The sequence below is a fragment of the Petaurus breviceps genome, unplaced genomic scaffold, assembly GCF_028583685.1.
Source record: "Petaurus breviceps papuanus isolate PSGF00001 unplaced genomic scaffold, PetGlider_PUasm1.0 91133, whole genome shotgun sequence".
In the NCBI taxonomy this organism is placed as follows: Eukaryota; Metazoa; Chordata; class Mammalia; order Diprotodontia; family Petauridae; genus Petaurus; species Petaurus breviceps.
This window is the reverse complement of record NW_027187419.1, coordinates 21,744,401-21,770,536: the sequence shown is the minus strand read 5'-3', so window position 1 is coordinate 21,770,536 and position 26,136 is coordinate 21,744,401. Positions and strand designations below refer to the sequence as shown.

At 36.0% G+C, this 26,136-nt stretch overlaps 1 protein-coding gene across 1 annotated transcript in view; it reads left to right on the top strand.

Annotated features, from left to right (window-relative positions):
* Nucleotides 1-26,136, top strand: part of ARHGAP42 (Rho GTPase activating protein 42) — a 425,382-nt gene that overhangs the window by 229,951 nt on the left and 169,295 nt on the right. The window contains exon 4 of the mRNA XM_069079700.1: nucleotides 592-663. Coding sequence (XP_068935801.1) covers nucleotides 592-663 — 72 coding nt within the window. The remainder of the gene's footprint in view (nucleotides 1-591; nucleotides 664-26,136) is intronic.

Below are 26,136 nucleotides of genomic sequence, written 5' to 3'. Positions count from 1 at the left end.
TTTGATTTTCACTAAAGCTTCTTTTGAATTTTAGTCATTTTAAAATTAATTTCTTTAGTAAGTTATCCTCTCAGCTTATCTTTTCCAAAACTTTTTGTTTGTTTTTGTTGTTTCTCGGTAACTATCTTGTTAAATCTTTTGTTCTTTCAAACTCAAAAAAATTCTGTGCTCTGAAGTTTGTCCAAACTGCTTACATTTGGATTTGGGAGTTAGAGAGCTGTTAATGACAGTATTAATCCAGTCAGCTGGACAAGAAATATGTGAGAATATTCAGCGAAAATATAGATTGAATGTAATTTATAAAACAACTGTGATTTTAATTCTTAAGAATCAGCATTTTATATCTGAACAAGGAGTATTTGGATTCAGTTTGAATGAGTTTGAATTTACTTCTGTTCTTGAACTGATTAGTAATGGAAATCACCCAGGAATTCAATACTTATATACCTCTCTCTAAGTTCATCCCTAGATTAAGATATTGAAGCTTCAAAATGAATCCCAGTAGTAGTCCTTACAAGCAGAATAAAAACCTATATGTGTTTGATGGTTCAGGTACATGAATTTTTAATATTTTACTGTTTTGCATTTTAGATTCAGAATGCTAATGATGTATTAATAGCCCCACTGGAAAAGTTTCGGAAAGAACAGATTGGTGCTGCAAAAGTAAGTTCTCTTTCTTTTTGTTAGTTTCTAATACTGTGGTTCTTTTATTCTTCTTCAGCTATCTTATGTCACTTGAAAGATAACACAATGCCAGATGTTAATGCTTCTGAGAGTAGAATGTCTACTTTAGCTATTTTGAACATTATTTTATTTTCTTGAAAAGAGGATTATGTTGCAAAGACAGGTGCTTTCAGTTCAAAATAGTTTTCAGAGAGTAGACTGACTTTTTTTTGTTGTTCCTTTTGTATGGAATTCACCCTTCTGGAAGAGGCAAAAATGATAAGACTTTTTTTTTTACGTCTTATACCTAAAAGGGTAGATTCTGGAGAAATCAGCCCCTGTACATGTTGAAAATCAGATAATAGTCTTAAGTGAGTAGTGTAAACCATTTTTAAATTTTAAAGTGCTCTACAAATGCTTGGCATTTTTACATTCAGGGTAAAATGGCTTAGGAAGTTCAGAGGTTTTATATTGACTGAAGATTAGCACAAAGAAGAATTGTGTGGAGGCCAAAAATACAGTATATGCCAGATAGTTGAATGGAATATTTTTAGTTTTTTTGCCTGACACACTTTTAATATCAATTAATATCAGGTTAGAAGTCTTTAACATAAGGTGAAACAGATAGCTTGGTGTATTACAAGCTATTTGGTGTAGTGGAGAACATTCTTAGGATTTTGAGTAAGAAGACCTAAATTCTTATCCTGAATCTACAGCTTTTTACCTCTTTGATTGTGCTTATATCCATTAACCTCTCCGAGTTTCAGTTTTTTCATCTGTAAAATGGGAATAATCAATAAATATTTATTAAGTGTTTACTTTGTGCCAGGCCCTGTGTTAAGTCCTGGGGATACAGAAAGAGGGAGAAGACAGTCCAAACCCTCAGAGAGCATATGACCATGGGGAAAACAAACAAAGCAAACTATATACAGGATAAATAGGAAATAATTAACAGAAGGAACACACTAGAATTAAGAGGGATTGGAGAAGGCTTTCTGTAGAAGGTGAAGTTTTAGTTGGAACTTTAAAGAAGTCACAGAAATCAGATGTCAGAGCAGAGGAGGGAGAGTATAACAGTCTTTGGAGGACAACCAGAGAATGCCTAGAGCCAAGAGATCATGTCTTTTTCATGAAACAGCTAAGAGGCCAATGTCACCTGATAGTAATCTTCTGGTATTATCCCTCCTCTTTCCCAATTCTTCTTTTCCCTTCATTTCTCCTCTCCTCTCATCCTGTGTCTGTCCCTTTTTCTCTTTTCCCCTCCTCCCATCACCCAGAAATTCTTGTTGTGCTTTAATGATAATTTCATTCATTAAAAAGCGGACCAAGAGGTAAGAGGAACTGCTATCCTGGACCTGATTCTGATCAGCAACAAGGACCTGATTGCTCAAGTAGAGATGAGGGGGCTCTTGGAAATACTCCATTTTACAGGTTAGGGTAGATGCAAGGTTCAAAGTCAGGTATAATTAGATGTGCATCAGTTTGAGGAATGCAGATTTCAGAGAGTTCAGGAAAGGGAATCAGGAAGTTTCAATGAAGTTAGGCCAAGAGGAATGAAACTCTGCAGAAGGAAATTTTGAAGACTAGCACAAGTTATCTCCTTAACAAAATCAAATTTCAAAAAAATCAATGAGTTTTTTTTTTTAATCACCAACTGTGTGCCAAGTACTTTGTTTTAGTGCTTAGGAATATTGGACAAAGTTTAAAAGGACATTATTCATAGACTCTAAGATCCTTAAGGGTAGGGACTGTGTCACTTTCATCTGTGTATCCTTGTTGTTTTTTTTCAGTCATATCTGACTCTTTATAGCTCCATTTGGGGTTTTCCTGGCAAAGATATTGGAGTTGTTTGCGATTTCCCTTTTAGTTCATTTTACAGATAAGGAAACCAAGGCCAACAAGGTTAAGTGATTTGACCTTTGACTTGGGCCACACAGGTAGTAAGTTCCTGAGGCCAGATTTGAACTCAAGAAGATGGGTTTTCCTGACTCATGAGGATGAGTTCCTGATTTCAGGGCCCTATCCACTTCACACCTAGCTGCCTATCCTAAGCACCATGTGTAGTACTTAACACGTAATGAGTGATTAAGAAATACTTATTGTTACAAACAAACATGTTTTGTTTTCTGCCATTTTATGTCTGTATCTCTATCCATTTATCTACAGGGAGAGTATTACATATATCATATAAATATATTATAGCTATATCATATATAATTATATAACAAAGTATTATACATATTATATAATTATATATTATATTGTTTTCAAATTTAATGCAAGATTGTTTTGCAGAAAGGCAGTAGCACACACAAAACTCCAAGTACACTTCACCAAGTATTTGGTAAGTGTTGAACTAAAGTTGACAACCAATGAGGGTAGGAAAAAGAGACACTTCTAAATAATCTTTTTTAGCTTATGAAAGGTACAAGAGGCAAATTAAAGAAGAGGTAATAAGGCTGTTTAAAGTAGATGGAAAAGGGGTGGCCAGGTGGCTCAGCGAGTAAGAGCACCGGCTCCAGTGTTGGGACGACCTGGAGATCGAATCCTGGGCTCAGATACTCAGCACCACACCCAGAAATAACTGGCCGAGTAACCTTGAGCAAGTTACTTAACCCCAATTGCTTAAAATTAAAAAAAAAATAAAGTAGATGGAAAAAATATTAATCTTTTTCTTCCAGGAGAATGATCCTTAGAGAAAGATAGAAGAAATGGTTAACAGGGATTTGAATGTGAAGATACATGTGGGGATGGAAAAGCACCCAATTTTACCAACAATGAATTTAAATCTGGACAAATAGCATTCTAGGTACTATAAGAACTGATAGAAGTTATTGCTGAGCTGCTATCTACAATATTTTTTGTGGAGGACAGGAGAGGTGCTACAGAACTGGGAAACAAAAATGTCTTAGGTTTCATTAATGGGTAGAGTTTAGGATGATGATGATAAAGAAGAAATATTTAGATAGGACCCTCAAAGCAAAATGTATATGTGTGTGTATGTATATGTGTGTGTGTGTGTGTGTGTGTGTGTGTGTGTGTGTGTGTGTGTGTGTGTGTAGGTAAAATCTCATTTGATCCTCATAACAACCCTAGGAGGTAGGAGCTTTTATTATCCCCATGTTCCAGATATGGAAACTGAAACAAATAGAGGTTAAGTGACCTGCCCAGGATCACACAACTAGTACGCTTCTGAGATGATATTGAACTCAGGTTCTCCTCACTCTAGGCCCTGTGCACTATTCACTGTGCCACTTAGCTGTAGATAATGATGATGATTACTTATGTAACATAATTACCTAATAACAATAATAAAGGATTGCATTTATATGATGCTTTAAATTTTGCAAAGAGCTTTACAAATATTATTTCATTTAATTCTCACAGCAACCCAAGAGTTAGGCACTAATTTTATCCCCATTTTACAGATGAGGAAACTAAAGGAGACAGTTTAAAAATGACTTGCCAAGCCTCACATACCACCTACTTAAGTGTCTGAGTCTAGATCGGGTCTTTCTGACTGGGTCTAATACTCTGTCCACTGTAGCATTAATTGTCTAGGTTCTATAAACTACAGACTGCTACAATGACTTTTATTTCTAGCAACATTGTAGAACACATTGCTAAAGAGAAGGTCACTGAATAGCTAGATAGTGAAGCAGTGATTACTAAGAACAAACATGGTTTTTCAAAAATTGATCCTGTCATACTAGTCTTTTTTGTCAGGTTAAGTTGACTGGGATATCAAAGCATTTGACATAATCCTTCATTCTCTATTTTTCTGTAAGTTGGAAAGATATATGTCAGATCACAGTTCAGTTAGGTGAATTCCAAACTGGTTGAATGACCAGACTCAAAGAGTAATTATTAAAAGATCAATATCTGTTGAGAGGAAAATCTCCAGCAGAATTTTCCAAAGATCTGTCCTTGACCCTGGGCTGATCTATATTTTAATGAGAAGTTGGATGTAGTGCTAGTTATATAGCTTAATCCTAGCCCCATGAGGTTAAGTGAAACCCAGGATCACAGGGATACTGATTCTAATTTTTTTAAAGGTAGACAATATGTTGTACTGCAAAGTCAACTGTCTAAAGCTAATATGAAACTTTAAAAGGAAAAGTACAAAATTAAAAATGTTTTTTAAAAATGAGTTTTATAAGAGTACAGGTTGGAGGCTATATAGGTTCATATAAGTTCATACAGGTTCAGTTCATATGCAAAAGATCTGGAGGTTTTAGTGGACTCCAAACTTAAAATTAGTCAGTAATACAGCATGGCAGCAAAAAAAAAAAAAAATAAAAAAAATTATAAGGGCTAGCATAGGCTTCATTGTCTCAAACAAGGTGGGTAATGGTCCCACTACATAGATTCTGCCCTCGTCAGACCATATCTGGAGTATTCTGCTCAGTTTTTTGTTTTAGGAAGGCATTCACAAGTTGGAATATGTTCTCAAGAGGAATGAAAAGAGGGTATAAATGAGATTAGATGACCACTAACATCCCTTCCAACTCTGTAATTCTATTATTTTGAGAATGCAATTCTGAAAAGGCACAAATGATTTGCAGTGTACATTAGTGGAAGGAACTGCCATACTAAGTCCGGGATTCATAGAATTAATTTAAATAAATTAATTTTAGCGTGAAATGAAAGTAATTCAGACATTTTAAAGATGTTATTTTAAACCTATGACCCCTAATTAAAGCCCAGTTAACACTGACACGATTTTTTTTTAAAAAGCTCTTTTCCCACAAGCCTTTCCTTGTTTTTCCTTCCTTCAGTGATGATTCTGCTTTCCCCCAATCTTAGGATCACTTTTGGTTACCAGGTTTATACTATACAGGTCAGAACTTAACTGTATGCTACCTTATATTTTTCTTTACTTGTTTCATAGGTGTTTAGTCTTGTCTCCACCAGAGAAGTGTAAGACTTTTAGGACATGGATCTAAGTCTTCTCCCACTTTTCTAGAGGAAAATTCAGTGGGTACTTATTGACTAAAACTCAAGTCCCATTCTAGTAAAGAGATATTCTATGGAAATTCTTCCACCAGAACTTAATTGAAATGACACATTTTCATTTCCATGGGAAAAAAAATTGTTGAAGAATGGAGCTGTTTTTCATTTATAATAGGGATCTAATAGAATTCAGATGAACATTCCATTGTGGTTTTTGCTCAGAAACAAACAATACTGTATTTGGCATTTCAAAACATAATTTGTCCCTCTCTTTATGTTGACTCCATGTTTACTACCATATTAGAACCCTGAAATCTTCTTCTGTCTTGGTCAGAGTAGACTTTATGCTCTGGCATTATACATTTGTTGGTCTTTTTTTTGCATGCCTTTTAATTATGGTTTTAGTATTTTTTTTAAGCTATGGAGAGTTGTTACTATAAATGAGACTCTTCTGATTACCTGTTTGACCAAACTTTTAAGTGAAAAATGTTGAAATCTAACCTTTTGTTCCACATTTATAGATTAGTCAATGAAAAAGTTAACTTTCTTTCATTATGCTTGGAATGTTTTATTTCTCCCAAGTTAAAGAATGTAAGACCTAACTGTAATCTTTTTAACTGCCTTTAATGAAGAATAGACTGAGACAAACAAACATTCCTAAGAGTTGGTTAACTGTACAAAAGCATAGGATGGATAGTCTTTCCTTTTTTTTTTCCCCCTCATATTCCCAGCTCTTACTTAGCATAGTGACTGGCACATAATAGACCCTTAATACATGTTTATTGATTGATTAATTGGCTAGTGCTCATTGTACAGTTGTCAAAAGTGTTTCTCTCAGTTATACCTACATCTTAATCAGGTTGCACATATGGGGAAGCTTTCATAATGTCAGAACTATATTTTGGATTTAACTTTCTGAGAGGACTAGAGCCTAATCGATCACTTAGTCTTAAGCAAATAGCGTTGAACCTGCTTAGTATTTGTTTCTGTCAGTGACAGAAGAAAAAAATGAACATTTTCTAATGGTCACATAGAGATTTTTTTTAAAAAATGGCATCTTTGCCTTGAATCCCTAGAAATCTGTATGATGATAGAAAGTGGTAATGCTGTGGAATATTGATTGGATTTGGAGTCAGAGACCCTGGGTTCCAATCCTGGATTTGCTACATGGTGTCCCTGGGAACCTCTCTGAGATTCAGTTCCTTCATCTGTAAGATTAGACATTTGGTTTTAGTGCCCTTGGGGTCCCTATAGATCAATGATCTTTGAATGGAAAAGTGTTTATTAAGCACTTAAACTTTTCCAAGCTCTAGAGCCGAAGGATATAAAAGGGAAAGCAAGTTCCTGCCTTCAAGAAACTTACATTTCTAAGAGTGAGAGATAACATTTAAGGTGGCCGTGGAGCTTTGACTTTGTTTTATTTTGGAAAGTCATAGGGATGTTCAGTGGATCCACAGAGGAGTAAATAGACACACTCTTTTCAATAGCAGTGATCCTGTTGATTCAATTATGGTTCCAGACCTGCAAAGGTTATAGGGTAGCATGGCTCTGGGCGTAGAGGGCAGAGAGAATATTGTCAGTATATAAAGTGAAGGGTGACTCAGTCTGGTTCCATTTGCTGGACCATATAAATCATTCACTGATCAAGACAATTTAGGCCCTAGGTCAGGAGCTCCAGAGCTGAAGCTGTCATGGTCTGATGGTGCAGCTGGTAGGGACATTGCCTGTTGATGACAGCCATCAACCTTTGGTTTCCCCAATAGATCCCATTGTTATAGAGTGTCTCTCTCATGAACTCTTAATCTAAATGTGTGTACGTATGTATGTATGTAGCCCCTGAATGGGAATTAAATATGGAGGAACTTTACTATTTTCCTCTTCTAGAGGTCATTATTATGGACTTAACAGGTGAAGTTGCCTCTTAATAGGTGACATTTATATTGTGCTTTAAGGGTATCTCATTTGAACTTTAGAACTATGTACTACAGATATTATTATTCCCATTTTACTTAGGAAAGAATTGAAACTCAGAAAGGTTTAAGGGATATGCCCAGTCTTACAATTCATAAATGTTAACATTGAGATATGAACCCAGTTCTTTCTGATTCCAAAATTAGTGCTCTATATACTATGCCATATTGCTTCTAGTGAATTTTTCTTAATTGAGTTTGGGATCTAAGACATTAGAACCAAATCTTAATTCCTTTTGGAGTTTCCAGGATCATATTTGTAAGATGAGGCATAAAATAATTAAATAATGTTTTCTCCTTTGTCGTTTTAATGCTATTAAATGATGTAGTGAAACCCCTCTATAAACTGTAAAGCTCAGAATAAATATAAGATGTGTGTTAAGGTGAATGAAAGGCATATCAGCCAAGTGAGCAGAGGGCTGACCTTGAAATCAGGAAGGCCTGGGTTCAAGTTCAGTCTCTAAAAACCTTTGGCAAGTCTTATAATCTCTCCATACCCCAAGAAACTCTCTCAAGCTACAAATTTTCAAAATAGTTACTGATTCCCATTGGTAAATGAAGTCTCTTTACCTATAGTTCCCTATATCCCTATACCAGTGAAGTCACAAGTCTAGACTAAATAATAATAATAATAAATTTTTAGTAATAGAGTCCCTGTAATGTGACTCATCCTCAAGATGGACTGTCTGATGTGGCTGAAAGAGCCTGATATCTAAACTCTTAAGTCATGGATTAAAATCTTTCTTCTGCCACTTCTTACATCCATGTGTACTTGGACAAGCCATATAACTTCTAGCCTACAGTCTTTTCTTCTGAGGAATGAGAGGACTGTACTAGATAGCCTTTAATGTCCTTTTCAACTCTCAATTTATGATCCTGTAATTCAAGTCAAACCATAATGTTTTCATTTATTTTTCCCAATGTAGCCAATAATCTGTTGAGAAATTTACTAGAAAAATGTGCAAATTGATGCAATATCAGGCAAAGTCCAAATAAGTTTGGGCCTATGTGGAAAATCATTTGAGTTTAACAAAGCTCTGATCCTGTGAACCTGATATACTAAGGATTTGAGGCTCCCTCTTGGTACCTTTGTGCTCTCTGTTCTATTTTATATTGTGATTATTGGTGTACAGATTGACTAGTTGGTTTGTAAAACTCCACAAGGGCAGGGAGCTTTCTTAGTGGTTTGCCAATAGTAGACCCTCATTAAATGTTTATTACTCAGTGAAAATAAGTTGACAAATATCTCAAGAAATGTAGACAATGGAGGTTTCAATCCTTCTTGTCTCCATTCTCAAAGGATGTTAACTCTCTTTCCTCCCTTCCTCCTTCTCCTCAAGACTTTGGAGAATTATTTAATTCCCTCACAAAAGGAAAGAAATAATTAATTTCTTTGGCTTCAAATAATAGTTGGTGTTCTTTGAAGGCTGAATGCAAATACAGTGTCATTCAGCTAAAACACAAATTCCTTGACATCTCATGATTTTTTTTTATACCTCATAGCATAGCACCAGGCAAGGGCTTAAAGTAGAACCATTCTGGTCTCCATGCAAGTCTGTAAACTTGTTGAGTTACATACAAGATATATAATAGGCAATTTGCCATACCAGTAGAATCACAGATCCCGTTTTTCTCTTTTGCCCTCACCAATCTACCCCCCTTACACACCCCAAATTGAAGTCATAGAATTTCAGACTGAAATGGGACTTTTAAAAGAGTCTCTCATTCCAACTACATCCTTCCGCACAGAAAAAACAGGCCTAGGGATATGCATCACCTTGCCCAGGGTAGGTAACATTGCCAGAATTTAAGTCTGGCTAGTCTGAGAATATAATCAGTATATAAAGTGAAGCATGACTGGGTCTCAATCCATTTATTGAACCATGTGATCATTCACTTATCAAAACAATTTAGGCCCCAGGATAATCATGAGCTTCAGAGCTGAAAGGTCTATGTTCCTCATGGCATGGTCTCTTGAATGGCGATGCAGCAGATAGAGACATAGCCATCATCCTTTGACTTTCCCAGTAGATTCCATTGTTATGGAATACCTCCATTCTTGAATTATTAATGAATAAATTCTTAATGAATTCTTAATCTAAACATAGGGCAGCTCAGAGTGTGTGGCCTAGGGTCAGAAAGACCCATCTCGATGAGTTCAGATCTACCTTAACTAGTTGTGTGACCTTGGATAAGTCATTTAATCCTGTTTGCCTCAGTTTCCTCATCTGTAAAATGAGCTGGAGAAGGAAATGGCAAACCAGTCCAGTGTCTTTATGAAGAAAACCCCAAGTAGGTTCATAAAGAATTAAACACAACTAAAACTGCTAAACAACTTCTGATTTCAAATTCAGTGCAATCTCTACTAAACTACACTGCCTTTCAGCAAATGCTTCTCTACTTTTATTGCTTTTCATCGCTGGCTCATTAAAATTTCAGAATCTTCAATTATGAATGGAATTTAATTGGTTTCTGTAACCAGTTGTTTCAGGTGTCTCTCTGATCTTGAGAAGTGTGTACTCTACCTACTCCAAGGTCTGTACAGATATTCCTAGACTTTATATTGGCCTTTATTTGGCATTTAAAGCCCTTTACAGTCTGTCCTATCTTTCTACACTAATAATACAGACATTCTAGAGTCCAAACAAGATGACCCGTACTCGCTGTTTCCCTGTTTCTGAGATGTTCTTCCTTTTCACCTCTGACTCTTGGAAGCCCTAACTCCCTTCAGCACTGAATAATCCCATCTTCTTTAACTAAACTTCTCCCCTAAATTTTTTCCATAACAATTTATTAATGTCCTCTCTATCACTGTGTAAGATGTTATTGCTTTAATTGACAGAGTTAACCATTAGTTATATGTAAACATCCTTCATAATGAATCTATTGATAAAGCATATAATAGCTCACTATTATTTTTGTTAAAAGTATTTTGATGCTTTAGAAAGAGTGCTGGGTTTGAAGCCAAATGATCTGAATTCATATCCTGCCTCCTTTATTTTTTTTTTTTTTGATTTATTTATTAGGGGCAGCCAGGTGGTGTAGTGAATAGAGCATCCGCCCTGGAGTCAGGAGGACCTGAGTTCAAATGCGGCCTCAGACTCTTAACACTAGTTAACACCCTTAACTAGCAGTGTGACCTTGGGCAAGTCACTTAACCCCAATTGCCCTGCCTTCCCCCACTCTAAAAAGCTATTTATTTATTTACTTACTTACTTATTTAATTTTCAGTATTCACTTCCGTAAAATTTTGAGTTTTAAATTTTCTCCCCCCCTTCTCCAAGACGGTGTGTAATCTGATATAGCCTCTACATATACATTCATAATAAACATTTTTACAGTAGTCATGTTGTAAAGAAGAATTAGAACCAATGGGAGGAATCATGAGAAAGAAGAAACAAAACAAAACAGCAACAACAAAAAAGAGAACAAATAGTAAGCTTCCATGTGCCTGCAGACTCCAAAGTTCTTTCTTTGGATGTGGATAGTATTGCCCATTATGAGTCTTTTGGAGTTGTCTTAGATCCTTGCATTGCTGAGAAGAACCAAGTCTATCAAAGTCAGTCATCACACAATGTGGCTGTTACTATGTACAGTGTCTGGTTCTGCTCACTTCACTCAGCATCAGTTCATATAAGTTTTTCCAGGTTTCTCTCAATTCCTCCTGTTCATCATTTCTTATAGCACAGTAGTGTTCCATTACATTCATATGCCATGACTTGTTCAGCCATTCTCCAGTAGATGGGCATCCCCTCAATTTCCAAATCTTGGCCACCAAAAAAGAACTGCTATAAATATTTTTGTACATGTGGGTCCTTTTCCTGTTTTTATGATCTTTTTGGGATACAGACCTAGAAGTGGTATTGCCATGTCAAATGGTATGTGCACTTTTATAACCCTTTGGGCGTAGTTCCAGATTGCTTTTCAGAATGGTTGGATTAGTTCACAACTCCACCAGCAATACATTAATGTTCAGTTTTCCCACATCTTCAACATTTATCGTTTCCTTGTTTTGTTATGTTAGCCAATCTCATAGGTATGAAGTGGTACCTTAGAGTTGTTTTGTTTTGCATTTTTCTAATCAGTTGTGATTTAGAGCATTTTTTCCCCCATATGACTAGAGATAGCTTTGATTTCTTCCTCTAAAAACTGCTTGTTCATATCCTTTGACCATTTATCATTTGGGGCATGACTTGTATCCTTATAAATTTGACTCAGTTCTCAATATATTTTAGAAATTAGGTCTTTATCAGAGTCACTGGTTGTAAAAAATTGTTTCCCAGCTTTCTGCTTCCCTTCTAATCTTGGCTGCATTGACTTTGTGCAGAAGCTTTTCAATTTAATGTAATCAAAATTATTCATTTTTCATTTTATACCATTCTCTATCTCTGGTTTGGTCATAAATTCTTCCCTTCTCCATAAATCTGACAGATAAGCTATTCCTTGCTCTCCTAGTTTGCTTATAGTATTAGTCTTTATATGTAAATCATGTACTAATCTTGACTTTATCTTGTTCTAGAGTGTAAGATGTTGGCCTATGCCTAGTTTCTGCCATACTGTTTTCCAGTTTTCCCAGCAGTTTTTGCTAAATAGTGAGTTCTTATCCCAGAAGCTAGAGTCTCTGGTTTTATATCAAACAGTAGATTACTATAGACATTGACTATTTTCTTGGGTACCTAACCTATTCCAGTGATCCATTACTCTGTTTCTTAGCCAGTACCAAGTAGTTTTGATGATTGCTGCTTTATAATACAATTTAAGATCTGGTACAGCTAGACCACCTTCCCTTGCATTTCTTTTCATTTAATCCCCTTGATATTCTGGACCTTTTGTTCTTCCAGATGATTTTTTTTTCTTACTCTTTAAAATAATGTTTTGGTAGTTTAATTGGTATGGTATGGCACTGAATAAGTAAATTAATTTGGGTAGAATTGTCATTTTTATTATATTGGCTTGTCCTACCCATGAGCAACTGATATTTGTCCAAATATTTAGGTCTGACTTTATTTGTGTGAAAAGTGTTTTGTAATTGTGTTCATATAGTTTCCTATATTTTGGCCGGTAGATTCCCAAACATTTTATAATGTCTGCAGTTAAATGGAGTTTCTCTTTCTATCTCTTGCTATTGGGATTTGTTAGTAATATATAGAAATGATGATGATTTATGTGGGTTTATTCTGCCTGTTTTATTACCTGTGATTTGGGGCAATGTATTTAATGACACTCAGACCTAGGCAGATTAAACTTAAGCCACAGGGGTTGGAGTATATGACCCCCCAAATCCCTTTAATGTCTATATTTATAATCCTATAATTTGGATTTTATGAAGGGGGAAATTTGGGGCCAATACTTGTATACATACTGATTTTTATATCCAGGGCTTTAGTCAGATTTCGTTTTTAAATACTCAATTTCACACTGTCCTCAAAATATAATTGCCCAGGGATTGCATTCATAATATATTTTTCATTGGTTGTATCTCTTTGGGGAACAGTTATTTAATTGTTGGGATTTCTCATCTATTAATTCATGGTATGGAGAATTAATTTTGTTGTAAAACAATTTTGTCTTAATCAGTCTATCAGAGGATACTAATGAATCTTCAAAATAGGATGTGAATCGCTGATTTAAATATTTGCAAAACTATTCTTTAGATTCCTAAATGATTTATCGGTCTTCAGTTCTTAGTTCCCATTCCTACTTTAGTGTGAAGTTAAGTGATGTTAAGTTAGAATGGCAGATAGCAATTTTATCTTTCTGTGATGATTGTTAGCTCAGACATGGACCAATTATGGATGGACTGGGGCAGTGTGCTTTTGGAGGAAACTTCTGAATTGACGATCATAGATCCATTTCAGCACTTGAGTGATTATGGAGATAACAATTGTAACAGTAACCGACATTCATGTAGGTTTATAATGCAGTTTGTCCACAGAATATCTTACTTGATTGTGGCAAATGTATTAACGGCTCATAAGTTTTCTTATTAGGGTTTTCTTAATAAAATCTCTTTTGTATCTTGGTTTTTACCAAATACATTTTGTATAGTTTTCTTCTGTCTACAGTTAGTTATAAAATGAAACAAAAGGAAGACCTCTCCAGAGATTATGCAACCCACATTTCCATTGGAAAGCCCAGTGATTTATTGAATCTGAGTAGGTGACCTCTACAATTATTGTAGAAGTCCAATGAGAAGTGTGGTGAGCTAACTCAGGAAAGATTTCAGGCATGGAACAATTTGCCTTATTTGGTCATTGTGGTTTACTGGCCCCAGATGGTATCATTGGTGCGATCACTGTGAGATGTATTGTCTGTTTAGGCCAAACTTATGCATTTCTTTTTTTGTCCACCAGAATTACAGTGTTTAATAGTTTTTTTCACATGTCTGTTGACAAAAATAAAAATAGTAATGATAAAACAATAGTAAAGATTAATATCTATATAGTTCACGTCTATTGACAAAAATAATATAACAGTAATAATGGTTAATATCTATACAGCTCACGTCTGTTGACAAAAATAATAACAATAATAATGGCTCACATGTAGCACTTACTCTGTAAGGCACTATACTGTTACAATTATTATTTTATTTGGACCTTACAACAACCATGCAAGGTAGGAGCTTTTATTATCCGTATTTTTTAGATGAAGAAACTGAGGCCAACAGTAGGTAAGTGACTTGCCCAGGGTCACAAAGGTAGTAAGTGTCTAAGGCAGGATTATGAAACAAAGTGGACCTTAGAAAGCATAGAACAAATGTAAGATTCTTGAGGGTAGGAATTGTTTTGTTCTTTGTATCTCCATGCCTACTAGCATAGAGCCTAGCCCATAGTAGGTACTTAATAAATTCTCATGACTGACTTACTGAAAGAATAGAAGACCATTTGAAAAATTTGAGGCTAAATATAATCCCCCTCTTAAAATTGTTCTGTGCCTTTCCTCCTTTCGTATTCTGTTCAGTTCATCTTATTGAGTATCTAGGGAACTTCTGTTTTAATTTATACAGTCAAGTACAAATCAGTTTTGGATAGTAAATTCACATATATTCGAGGGATTTAATGTATCTTTTTGCTCAAATTAATTTAATCAGTAAGGTAAGAAGTTGGGCTGTAATATTATAGTTCAGTTTCTTATTTTTTATTATTTGACATTTATATTCATAAGAGGCAGGGAATCAGAATGTCTGACACTTGTCTAGGAAAAACCCTAATCCAAGTCTCTTTCTTCCCTAGCCTCACCTCTCTCCTGATTCTTTCTGGCTATATTTTCACTACCATAGACTGCAAATGCACACGAATGTACAAAGGAGGATCCCAGGAATAGCTTTGAGGTTCCTGGTATGATGACGAGAGAGGAGTCTTTTCTACTAACGTCTTGGTCTAGGCCTTAGTTTCTCCATGTTTGATGTAGAAGGATTAAATGCCCCAACCTTTCATTTCTTTTCCTGTTCTGCAATTCTACAATTCCTATGATGTAGTCTCTTCAAGTCAAAGTGGGAGGAATTCCATGTTTTTTCATTTTGAATTTACAGCAGTCTTACCTTAAGTCATACCTGAATCCTACTTGGTGACTGCAAAGAAGGCAACCAGAGTTGTTCTATTGCTTTTAATTTTTTTTTTCCCTGCTAGATTTAACTATTCTTCTTTGTTTGCACTTAACTCATTCTTTTTCTTTTTTTTTCCCAGGGGAAAAGGCAGGGCAATTGGGGTTAAGTGACTTGCCCAAGGTCACACAGGTAGTAAGCTTTAAGTGTCTGAGGCTGGACTTGTACTCAGATCCTCCTGACTCCAGGGCCGGTGGTCTACTCACTGCACCACCTAGCCGCCCCATCATTCTTTTTTTAATATATGAGGTCATTTGAAACGTTTTCCATATTAACCGTGTTGCAAAAGAAAATCCACAACACTCCCCCAAGAAAAATAAAGTAAAAAGTATGGGTCAGGCTATACTCAGGGTCCATCATTTCTCTCTCTGGAGGTGGATAGCATCTTTCATCATGCATCCTTTGGAGTTTTCTTGATCAGAGTAGCTAAGACTTTCACAGTTGATGATCATTGTAATGCTGCTGTTACTGTACACTGTTCTGGTTCTACTCACTTCACTCTGTATCAGTTCTTTTAAGTCTTCCTAAGTCTTTTTCTGAAACCATCCTGTATGTTATTTCTTCTAGCACAATAGTATTCTATCACAACTTATTCAGTCATTCCCCAGTAAATGGACATCCCTTCAGTTTCTAATTCTTTGCCACCACAAAAAGGGCTGTTATAAATATTTTTGTACAAATAGGTCTTTTACCCTTTTCTTTGATCCCTTTGGGGGTATAGAAATAGTAGTAGCATTTACATATATATGTGTGTGTATATATATATAAATAGTAGCTGGGTCACAGGGTATAAACAGTTTCATAGACCTTTTGGAGTACTTCCAAATTGTTTTCCATATTATCAATCCATTGTTTTTCTATTTGACTCTTTCTCTGCTTATTCATTCCTTTTTCCCCTATAGATTTCTCTGATTGCTTTCTCAACTTTCCTACCACATTCCCACAGGCTACTTTCTCTTCTCCTCCACCCCACCCCCTTTCCTTTTTTCTTTAACCTTTATCAGTCTTACAAGATCAAAAAAATGTTTTTGCTGAGACATGAAGAAAACAAAAAATAATATTCACAATGTCATGAGGCAGAAAAAGAGGCATTACCACCTAAAATTTTCTTGAAATCTTAAAGTGGTGTGTGTGGGTGTGTGAATGTGTGGGTGTGGTAGAAGAGGGAAGACAGTGATTGCATTGTGCTGGCAGTAAAGCAAATCTTTTCTCTGTGTGTGTGTATGTGTGGTTTGTTGTTGTCATTTTTTTTCCATTGGCTCTCCATCAGTTGAATCTTCATATCCCCAGTAAATGGTGAGAGAAAGTTGGGAAAAACTTTTTGTCAACATCAAATTTTATTAATATGTAGGTAGAAAGCAAACTATATAGACAATCCAGTTGCTTTTAATAATTAGAATATGTGATACTATAATTTTAATATATTAACATATAACATAATAATAATAATATTATATATAGTAAAATAATCAGCCCAGTCATTCCAGATGAGGAAGGTGAGGCCCAATCATATTAAGTAATTGACTTGAGATCTCAAAGAGATCCAGGAATTGAGCTCAGGTCTTTGACTCTCTAGTTCTCATAGTTCTTTTACTATGTTGTGCTGTTTCTCTTTCTGGGTAGTGTCTGGGAAGGATATACATGTACGAACAAGTAAGAACACATCAGTTATGTCAGATAAAAAGGTGACAGATGATATTGGTAGTAGATTTGAGAATTAATAGTCTAGTTGTGTAGTGCGGCAGAAAGTCTAAGGATGAGAATGTTGTATCTCAGAGAGTTGGATAGTTTTTATGAAAAATGCTGGCGAGCTTTACAATAAGAGAATCATTCAAAGGATGGGTTGTAGAGAGCATTTCATTGCTACAGTGTGGTTGGTTCAAATATGTGGGAGAATGTGTAGTAATTCATTCATTAGCCCACAAACATCCATTAAAGACCAACCATGAGTAATACATATTTCTCAGAAATGGGAGAAATAGATAAAGAGGAGAGTGTAAAAGCTGGCTTGAAGTTTAACATAAAAAAACAAAACTAAGAACTTGGCAACTGGTCCAATCACTTCCTGTCAAATATTGGGAAAAGAAATGGAAGCAGTGTTACATTTTATATTCTTGGTCTCAAAGATCACTGTGGATGGTGAATATAGTCATGAAATTAAAAGACTTTCCTTGGAAGGAAAGCTATGAATAGCATACTAAAAAAACAGAGGCATCACTTTGCTGACAAAGGTCCATCTAGTCAAAGCTATGGTTTTTCCAGTAATAATGTATAGCTGTGAGAGTTGGACTATAAGGAAGGCTGTGCTACCAAATCAACACTTTTGAATTGTGGTGCTGGAGAAGACTTATTTCTGAGAGTTCCTTGGACAGCAAGGAGATCAAATCAGTCAATACATAAAGAAATTAGTTCAGGCTATTCACTGGAGGGTCAAATAGTGAAGATAAAGCTTAAATACTTTGGCCACATAATGAGATAATAGGACCCATTGGAAAAGACACTGTTGTTGGGCAAGATTAAAAGGAAATGGAGATGGGAGAGGATGAGATGAATAGATAATATTATGGAAACAACAAACATGAACTTGAATATACTTTGAGAGATGGTGGAGCAGAGAAGGGCCTGATATGCTGTGGTTCATGGCAGTATGAAGCGCTGGATACGACTGAGCAACGACAACAGAGGAGATACAATTCAGGCACTCAATCACCTTACAGTCTTGTAGGGGACAGATAGAGCCACGACCCACATGTTCCATGAGGATGTTGTTACTAGTCAAGTGTAAGGATTTCTAGAAGTTTACTCTAGTAAGATATATAAGCAAATCATTTTTCAAACTTTAAAATGATACATAAATGTGAGCTTCTGTTAATTATTACTACTTTTAAGAAAAAAAGGTCTGGTGCTTCATTTTATTGCAAAAGGTCAAGGGTAAAATGTTAGATAATTTTGAGGAGGGAAGGAACATTGCCATAGTAAGTAGTAAACAAAAACAACAACTTTTACAATTTATTGGTAATTGACTTTAAAACTCTGTAGGGTGGACAGAGAGCCAGACTGATTGGGAGTATTGCCTCTGATACAAAGTGGGCAAATGACCCTGGGCAGAAATCATTTAACTTCTCAGACCTCCAGGCAAAGCTTCAAGACTTCAGTGGATGACCAGTTCTATTCTCATAGGTATAGGAGATTTCCTCTGTGGGAATCCTGACAGGAAAGAAATCACCATTGTGGGGATGAGAAATCAGCTAAACTGAGCCCAATTGGAGGATGAATGTAGAAGTTGTCTCTGCTAATTATAGGAAATTTGTCCTAATGTTACCCTGAGAAAAGTAGAGAAATGTATATTTATTGTTAAGGAAACTAGTGTATAGTAAAAAGAGCGTTGGCTCAGGGAGCAGTAGACACGGGGTCAAATCCCAAATCTCACCTGTGACAATGACTACCTTTGGAACCTTATTACACAAGTCACTAAACTTCCCTTTTCTTCAGATGCCTCATTTATAAAAGGAAGGGAATGGATTAAATGACTTTTGAGGTTCATGCTTGTAGGCTCCCTTTCAAAGTGGTGAAAATCTATCTGATTGTTTATAAGTCCTTTCAGCTTTCACTGGGTTTCTTTACTCTGCAGAGCTTAGGGACTATTTTTAGAGGAAATCGTGTAAATTTATTCCATTTTTCTGACTCCACACCTGGGAGGGCAGTGTTTTGATCCCCCATTCTCTTGTTGTTTTCCAGAGAATTGCAGGCATAATTTCTGCCTTTTTACTTTCTTCACCTCACTCATTTGATTTTGTTTTTAAGATTCAGTATCTTTGTTTTTTGGTTATGACATTCTTTCTTCTAACTATATCCCTGTAACAAGTAGCAGCACAATACAGTGGGGGAAAAAAACCAACCCCCAATACCCTGGATCTGAAGTCTGAGGATCTGGGTTAATATCTTACAACTTTAGGTGAGTCACTTAATAACCTGGGCCCCAGTTTCCTCATCTCTAAAATTTGGAAGTTCAATTAGATGGCCTCTAGGTCTCTTCTACCTCTAAATCTTTGATTCTTTGATCTCTCTATGTTGCTAAATGCTCAGTGTCTGGAACAGAGAATAAAAAAAGTCTGTTAGTCTGAGGGTGCATCTAGTTTATGTTATTTTATTCTGATTAGTAAATTCCCCAAATTATTACTTAAGCAAAGTTTACAAAAACAACAGTAACACGAATCTATTTTGTTTCCAAAGTATATAGGATTTATTTGAGCATTTGGCATAAGAAACTTCATTCTTTACCACATCTTCTAAGGCCTGTCTGCTGTTTGGTGAATGGTTGTCTTTGGGGAAGCAGATCCTCTTATATTAAGGTATTTTATTTTCTAAAGGTCAGAGAATAATGATTGGGAGCATAAAAATCTTGTTTTCTTAAGAAGGTAGTTATTTTAGTCAACTATTTCCTAAATGAGAGGGGGGGTGGGGAAAGGACTTGATTGTATATGAGATGAGATCATGTTATATGTTAAAAAAAATCTAGCCAATTTGTACACGTAAGTTAAATACATGCCAAAAAATAAAAATTACTTTTGGATGAAGTCATGAAAGTGAAAATTTCACTCTTGAAACAAACCAGATCTCTGGCATCTCTGTTGTCAGCCAGTTGATTATGTTTCTATTCCAGAAAAAAAATTCCATTTATGACTTTTCCTTTAAAACTTCTCATATTCTTTATCCAGAAGTTGAATTTTGTTGTTTTTGTTTTTAGTTTCTTGTTTGAAAGGGGAACTGGGAAGAAAATGTGCAGTCAAAATTCCATTACAACATTGCATGTTGGGAATTCTGAGATAAATTAAATGTCCTGAGCAGGCATAGACCAACCAAATAACATTTATTTTTTAAATAAAGTTTGGGTGTATATCCTAACACAGAGGTGTCAAACATATAACTCAGCACTCTTTTGAGTGCATCCTGTACCAGAATAAAATGTAATTGGGGAATAATTAACAAAATAAATACAGTAATACATAGATAATATTACATTTTGAAACTGTCAATATGCAGGGATCCTTATGTACAGACCAGTTGCCCCTGTTTCTTTTTAAATTTGACACCAGTATCCTGGCAGATTAACATCTAAGTATACTTCTGTACTGATCTTTGGCATGGATAAACTCATATAGCAGTGCTTTTGCTTTGTTTTGTTTTAATTGAGGAATGTCTGCTACCCTACAACTGAGCATCAGTACTTGATGCTTAATAAATGTTGATTGATTGGTTGATAGCACCAGCCTAAACAAATCTCAATCATTACGTGTTTTACCTTCATTGAACACCACAGAGTTCATAGTAGAAAGAAGGCTAGCAAAATGAAGTGAGTGTATGAAAACTTTGATGTAGTACTCAAACACCATTAAATCAGTGTTTGCTTAACCTTACTGGAGAAAAATTCTATGAATGCACTGAATGTTAGGAAACCTATAATTATCAGAAACTATAGCATAATAGCCCGTGAAAATGGGGCATTATCTATTGGATTTTTCAAACCTTTTTATCATATTTGTATTTTTAAGGACCAGCATACATATATACATATATATATATATGTACTTTGAACAGTGGTGAATGAACGATTGTGAAAGCAATTATTAAACAGTGATAAGCACACAGTAAGTCTTAAGCACTATGAATAAAAATATGAGCAAGAAAAACAGCTCCTGTCCCCAAAGAGCTTATGATCTAATAATCTAATACAAGGTAATAGACAAAAAGGAGCTGGGAGTGCATACAATGTATACAATGCATACAATGACATAGTCTAGAAATGACCAAGAGTTGTCCAGGAGGCCTGGTTCTGGGCAACATATGGTGAAAGCTCAGGTATTAGGAGCCCAGGATCTTTGGTTCTCTAGGGACAGAGTCCAGTTAGTTCTAGTGAAAGGGATTTGAGGAAGATGGTTGGAGCAGAAGTGGCATGACCTGGTAATGACCAGGGAATTATGTAAAATCTGCTTCTAAGGGACGGCCAGGTGGCTCAGTAAGAGCACCGGCTCCAATGTTGGGATGACCTGGGGATCAAATCTGGGATCAGATACTTAGCACCACACCCAGAAATAACGGGGCGTGTAACCTTGAGCAAGTTACTTAACCCTGATTGCTTTAAAGAAAAAAAAAAGATCTGCTTCTAAATAAGATAAAACAAAAGCTCAGCACTCAGACCCCAGAGTCCCAGAGAAAGAGTTCATGATGTTCCGACGGGAGGAAATTAAGGTAAGTGGTAGTGAAGAGGCAGCATGATTTGGAAATGTCTGGAAAGTTAACATAAGCTAAATTTTGTTGAATTTACTGAAGTTTATTGCAAAGCTTCAAAATGTGACACAATTTAGTCTGGAGTGGATACAACAGCAAAAACAATCTGCTTTTTCAGAGTGGACAAAGTGTTATTCACTATAACCCACCATCCAGGTTTTATGTTGCTATTTTGAAAGAGACTATAAAAGTAGTCAACTCTAATGACTGGATAGGAAAAGAGTGGTTGTTATTTTTTCCTTCTCTATCACATCCAGGTTGGGGCGGGATGGGGGCAGAGGGTTTGTGTGAGACTTTCAAGGTGTAAACACCAGATTTTTAGTGGATACAGTTGCCTTGGGAAAAAGCATATTAAGAACTTTATCTAGGAAATTTTAGAAAATGTTGCCAAGCCAAGGAATAAGCAATCATCAGGAGTCAAGTGCAGGCCAGGTCATTCACCCATGCATTAGTAATACTGATGATGTAGGGTTGGGTGGGATGCCAAGCATTGATATGGTCTGAAAAATACAATAAATAATAACAAGGCAATGGTTTGGATGTGTTACTGGGAGTTTTTGCTATGCTTACCAGATTGGCTGATGGAGGCAGCTGATCTGTATTGACCACCCTCTTCCAACCCTTCCCCCAGAAGGATCCAGCTGACAGAATGCCTTGCCTGGTGGAGAACTAGAGAAAATCCATTTCGGTTTTCTGCCTTAAAGAATTGGAAACTCTGTTCTTCAGATATTTAGACATGGCAAATAACTTCATGCCAGTATTTTGAGAGACCCTTGCTGTAGCCCTCCACCCTGAATTAACCTTGCATTTATGTTGTATATAATGCAGATGTGAACGTTCTTCCTCCATGAGGGTAAGGATAGTTTCATTTTTGTTTTTGTATTCCCAATATTGAGCCTAGTACTGCTCTTGGAGTAAGTGTTATTATTTATTTGGTTGGCAGTATGACAAAAGTAGACAGGGCACTGGACTTAGAGTAAGGAAGACTTGAATTCAAATTCTGCCTTAGACACATACTAACATGCGTGACTTTGGGTAAATCATTTAATGAGTTCTAATGTTTAAAATTGTTCTTCGCCATCTCATTTAGTTTTTAACTCCACAAACATCAAAATATATGGTAGAAAGAAACCTGTTCTATCCACTATGGAAACAAATTAAACATATCACATATTCAGAGTGGTGATTGATATTTATTTTCATTTTAAACATCCTTGTATACTCTAGATGAATTTTTAAAAGTTCTTTGCTTGGTCACTGTAGACTTGACATGTTAGAATGCCTGATTAAGGAATACACTTCATTTTAAGACCATGTGCCTATAAAAACTACAGTTTTCATTAAAAAAACTTGGTCCAAAATCATCAAAGCCTTGTTTTTGTTTTATGAATTCTTAGCTGTATAAATTTATCATCAATTTTGGCCAGTATTTAAAAACAAATATGACTTATTGTCTAAGAAAACAAATGCCAAGTAATAAGCTTCAGACTGAATTTTAAAAGCTCACTTGTAAAGGCACAGAGTCCACAAATGAAGAAGCAGCTGATAATTTTGAAAATAAGGACAGGGTCACTGTACCTGAAATATGTCAGTATGAAGGGAGAAGCCATTAGTCATCTAAAAAATAAATCTGTCCACATTTTACACAAAAGATTAGCTAAACACATTCCATTGTAAAAACAGAAGGTGTGCTTGGGCACTGACATGTAAAGTCATCAGCTCCTCTCTGTCTTCTAAGTTTTTCCACAAAAGGGGAGGGTCATAGCCCAGAGAATACATTGACCTTTGTATTTTATGTGGCTGTTCCATCCATGTCTAGACCAGTGAGACAAAAGAGGTCAGTAGGGACAAGTGTTTTTATTTTTGTAGTAAAGAACATTTTACTTGGTTGTTTGAATTGTGTCTAATTCTTTGTGTCACCATTTTGGGGTTTTCTTGGCAAAGATATTGGAATGGTTTGTCATTTCCTTCTCCAGCTCATTTTACAGATGAGGAAACTGAGGCCAATTCAGTGACTTGCCCAGTGACACATAGCTAGTAAGTGTATGAGACCAGATTTCAACTCAGGAAAATGAGGCACTCTATCCTTTGTGCCACCTAGCAGCTTTTAACCTATACACCTATAAATATATAATCTTGATATCATTTTTCAGAACTCATAATTGGAGTTGTCCAATAATGTAATTTGGGACATCTCATACAACAAACTAATCCTCATTAGAATTCTTTCATCAAGACCAGGTAACCCTATGTTGGGAATAAGGTAGCAGGGGATTCATCCTTTGAATTAATAGTTGTTCTGGATGATTCATTAATCTCACCCAATTTTAAAATGCTTTGATTTTATGATAGCTTTATTTTATAATTATTTTTTTCTTTTTACTTTGTGAACTGTCTAAACATGGTTAGGAGGCTACAGAATGTTTTGGTGAAGTAGCCTTTGCTTCCTCATGGCTCTTAGGTTAACATCTTTATAATCACAAGAGCCATCAAAATAATGCAGGAGTCATGTACATCTACGTTTGAGTCCAGGACAATTTGATTTAGCCAACAGAGCTTGAACTGTTTGTTGTGATTTTTAAATAGCATTTTACTGGTTTCTGCATTCTCTTTATTGAGCCAAATTATGTCAGCCAACCAATTCACTATCTATGATGTTGTATTCTCCAGGGCATCACTTTAATTCTTGACATGGAATTAATCACTGTTTATAAATATTATCTATAATTGTATCTTGACTAAGGGAACAGTGTAGTGCAATGGTGGAAAGAGCCTTGGATTTAGAGTCAGAAGATTTGAGTTTAAATGTGGACTCTGTCATTGTGTGACCTTGTATGTCACCTTAACTTTCTTGGCCTCAGTTTCCTCATCTGTAAAATGAGGGGGTTGTACTGGTATATTCTCAGGTCCCTTCCACCTCTCATTCTATGCTTAAACAAAATCTGCAATAGTAACTAATCTTATGATTTTAAGATTATTTCAAAATAAATTTAGCATTATCATCGAATTTACGTTATTCTTTATAACCATGCTGCCTGCATATTAGTCATCATCCAATTACTGCTGGAACTTTGCTTTGGGACCACCTTGGATTTATATAGGTGAGGTTTTGTCTTATCTTGTCTGGAAACAGGCCTCCATTACTTTTGACCACTATTTCCAAACTATGCCTCGCTTTCATGATCCTTTTCAGTCTTTCAGTTCCTGTGAACAATAACACACAGACATACACACACACAAATCAAAAGTAAATTGTAAAGTTAGAAAAACAAGCAGAACTTTAAAAACAAGCTCAAAAGAAGAGATATGAGGAGATATTCTCACCTCATCCCTTTGTGGAGGTAGGGTGTGTACAAACATTGCACGCTGTACACATTTTCAGACTTTTTTGATTTATTGATCAGCTATGATAATTTTCCCCCTCTTTTTTCATCTTTAAAAATACTATTTGTTCTATGAATTGGTTTTTTGAAGAAAGAGGAGGAAGGATATGGGGGAAACTGGTGATGTGAAAAGAGATATCATTTAGCAAAAACTTTTTTTAATAAAAAGAATATAAGCTTCTTGAGGGCAGAAATTGCCTTGTTTTCTTGTATTTGTAACCCTACTGCTTAGCACAAAACCTGGAGCAGGGCACCTGGTAAGAAGATGACCAGCATGTAAAATGAATCATGACATGGGCTAGTTAGTTTAGCCAGACTGGGCTGTATGAGGTATTTACCAATTTGGAGAGTTTGGTCCTCAGGCCTGTAGTTCCAGAGAATAAGGGCCAAGATCCCTGTGTTTTGGATGCTTTGACAGGCAAGAAGAGGGCCAGAGTGATATGGTAGGCCATGTGAGACTACTTCTCAGAACAGCAGACTTGGAGTAGTCATCTAATTACTCTTGAGATAGACTTTTAAAGACAGGTGTGAATCAGGTAGAATTGGGTGAGTACTTCCTAGAGGAGCAAGGACCCCTCATGACTAGAAAAGTTGCTTGGTTGGGAATATGTTTTAGGAACAGGAAATAGGTATATTGGGGGAAGATGGCAGATAGAAAAGGAATGGTTTAACAGAATTGTAAGCATTTTAGCAACTGTAACATTTGGCTGCGAAATTAATATAATATTATAATAATATATAATAATAGAGTTTCTTGAGGTCAAGGACTGTTTCATTTGTGTATATTTCCTCTTGCCTTGAACATAGTAGGCCAAGGTCCAGTACAAAGTTATGTTACATACCTTCAATTGGGCCTTTACTACTGATAGGTGATTATACTATACCTCCCTTATCAACTCACCCTCCCACTCTCCACAACATTTCTTCCAAACCTTTTCATCCCTCCTCAGATCTACAATTACTTCCCCTCCCTCTACCTTCTTAGCTAAGACCTTGCCTTCTGTTTGAAAGGAAAAAATAACTGAGGCCATTTGCCATGAGCACCTTCATCTTCCTTATTCTTTATCGTCCTATCACTCAAGTGCCTCTACTCTGTCCTTCACCCCTGACTCACATGATTAAGTGGCCCTACCCCTTTCCAAAGCCAACCCCTCTCCTTGTTTGATTGACCCCATTCCATCCTGTCTTTTCCAGCAGATTGACCCCTGTGTCATCTCCACTCATTTATTTTCAAGCTCATCCTATCTACTGGCTCATTTCCTGCTGCTTACAA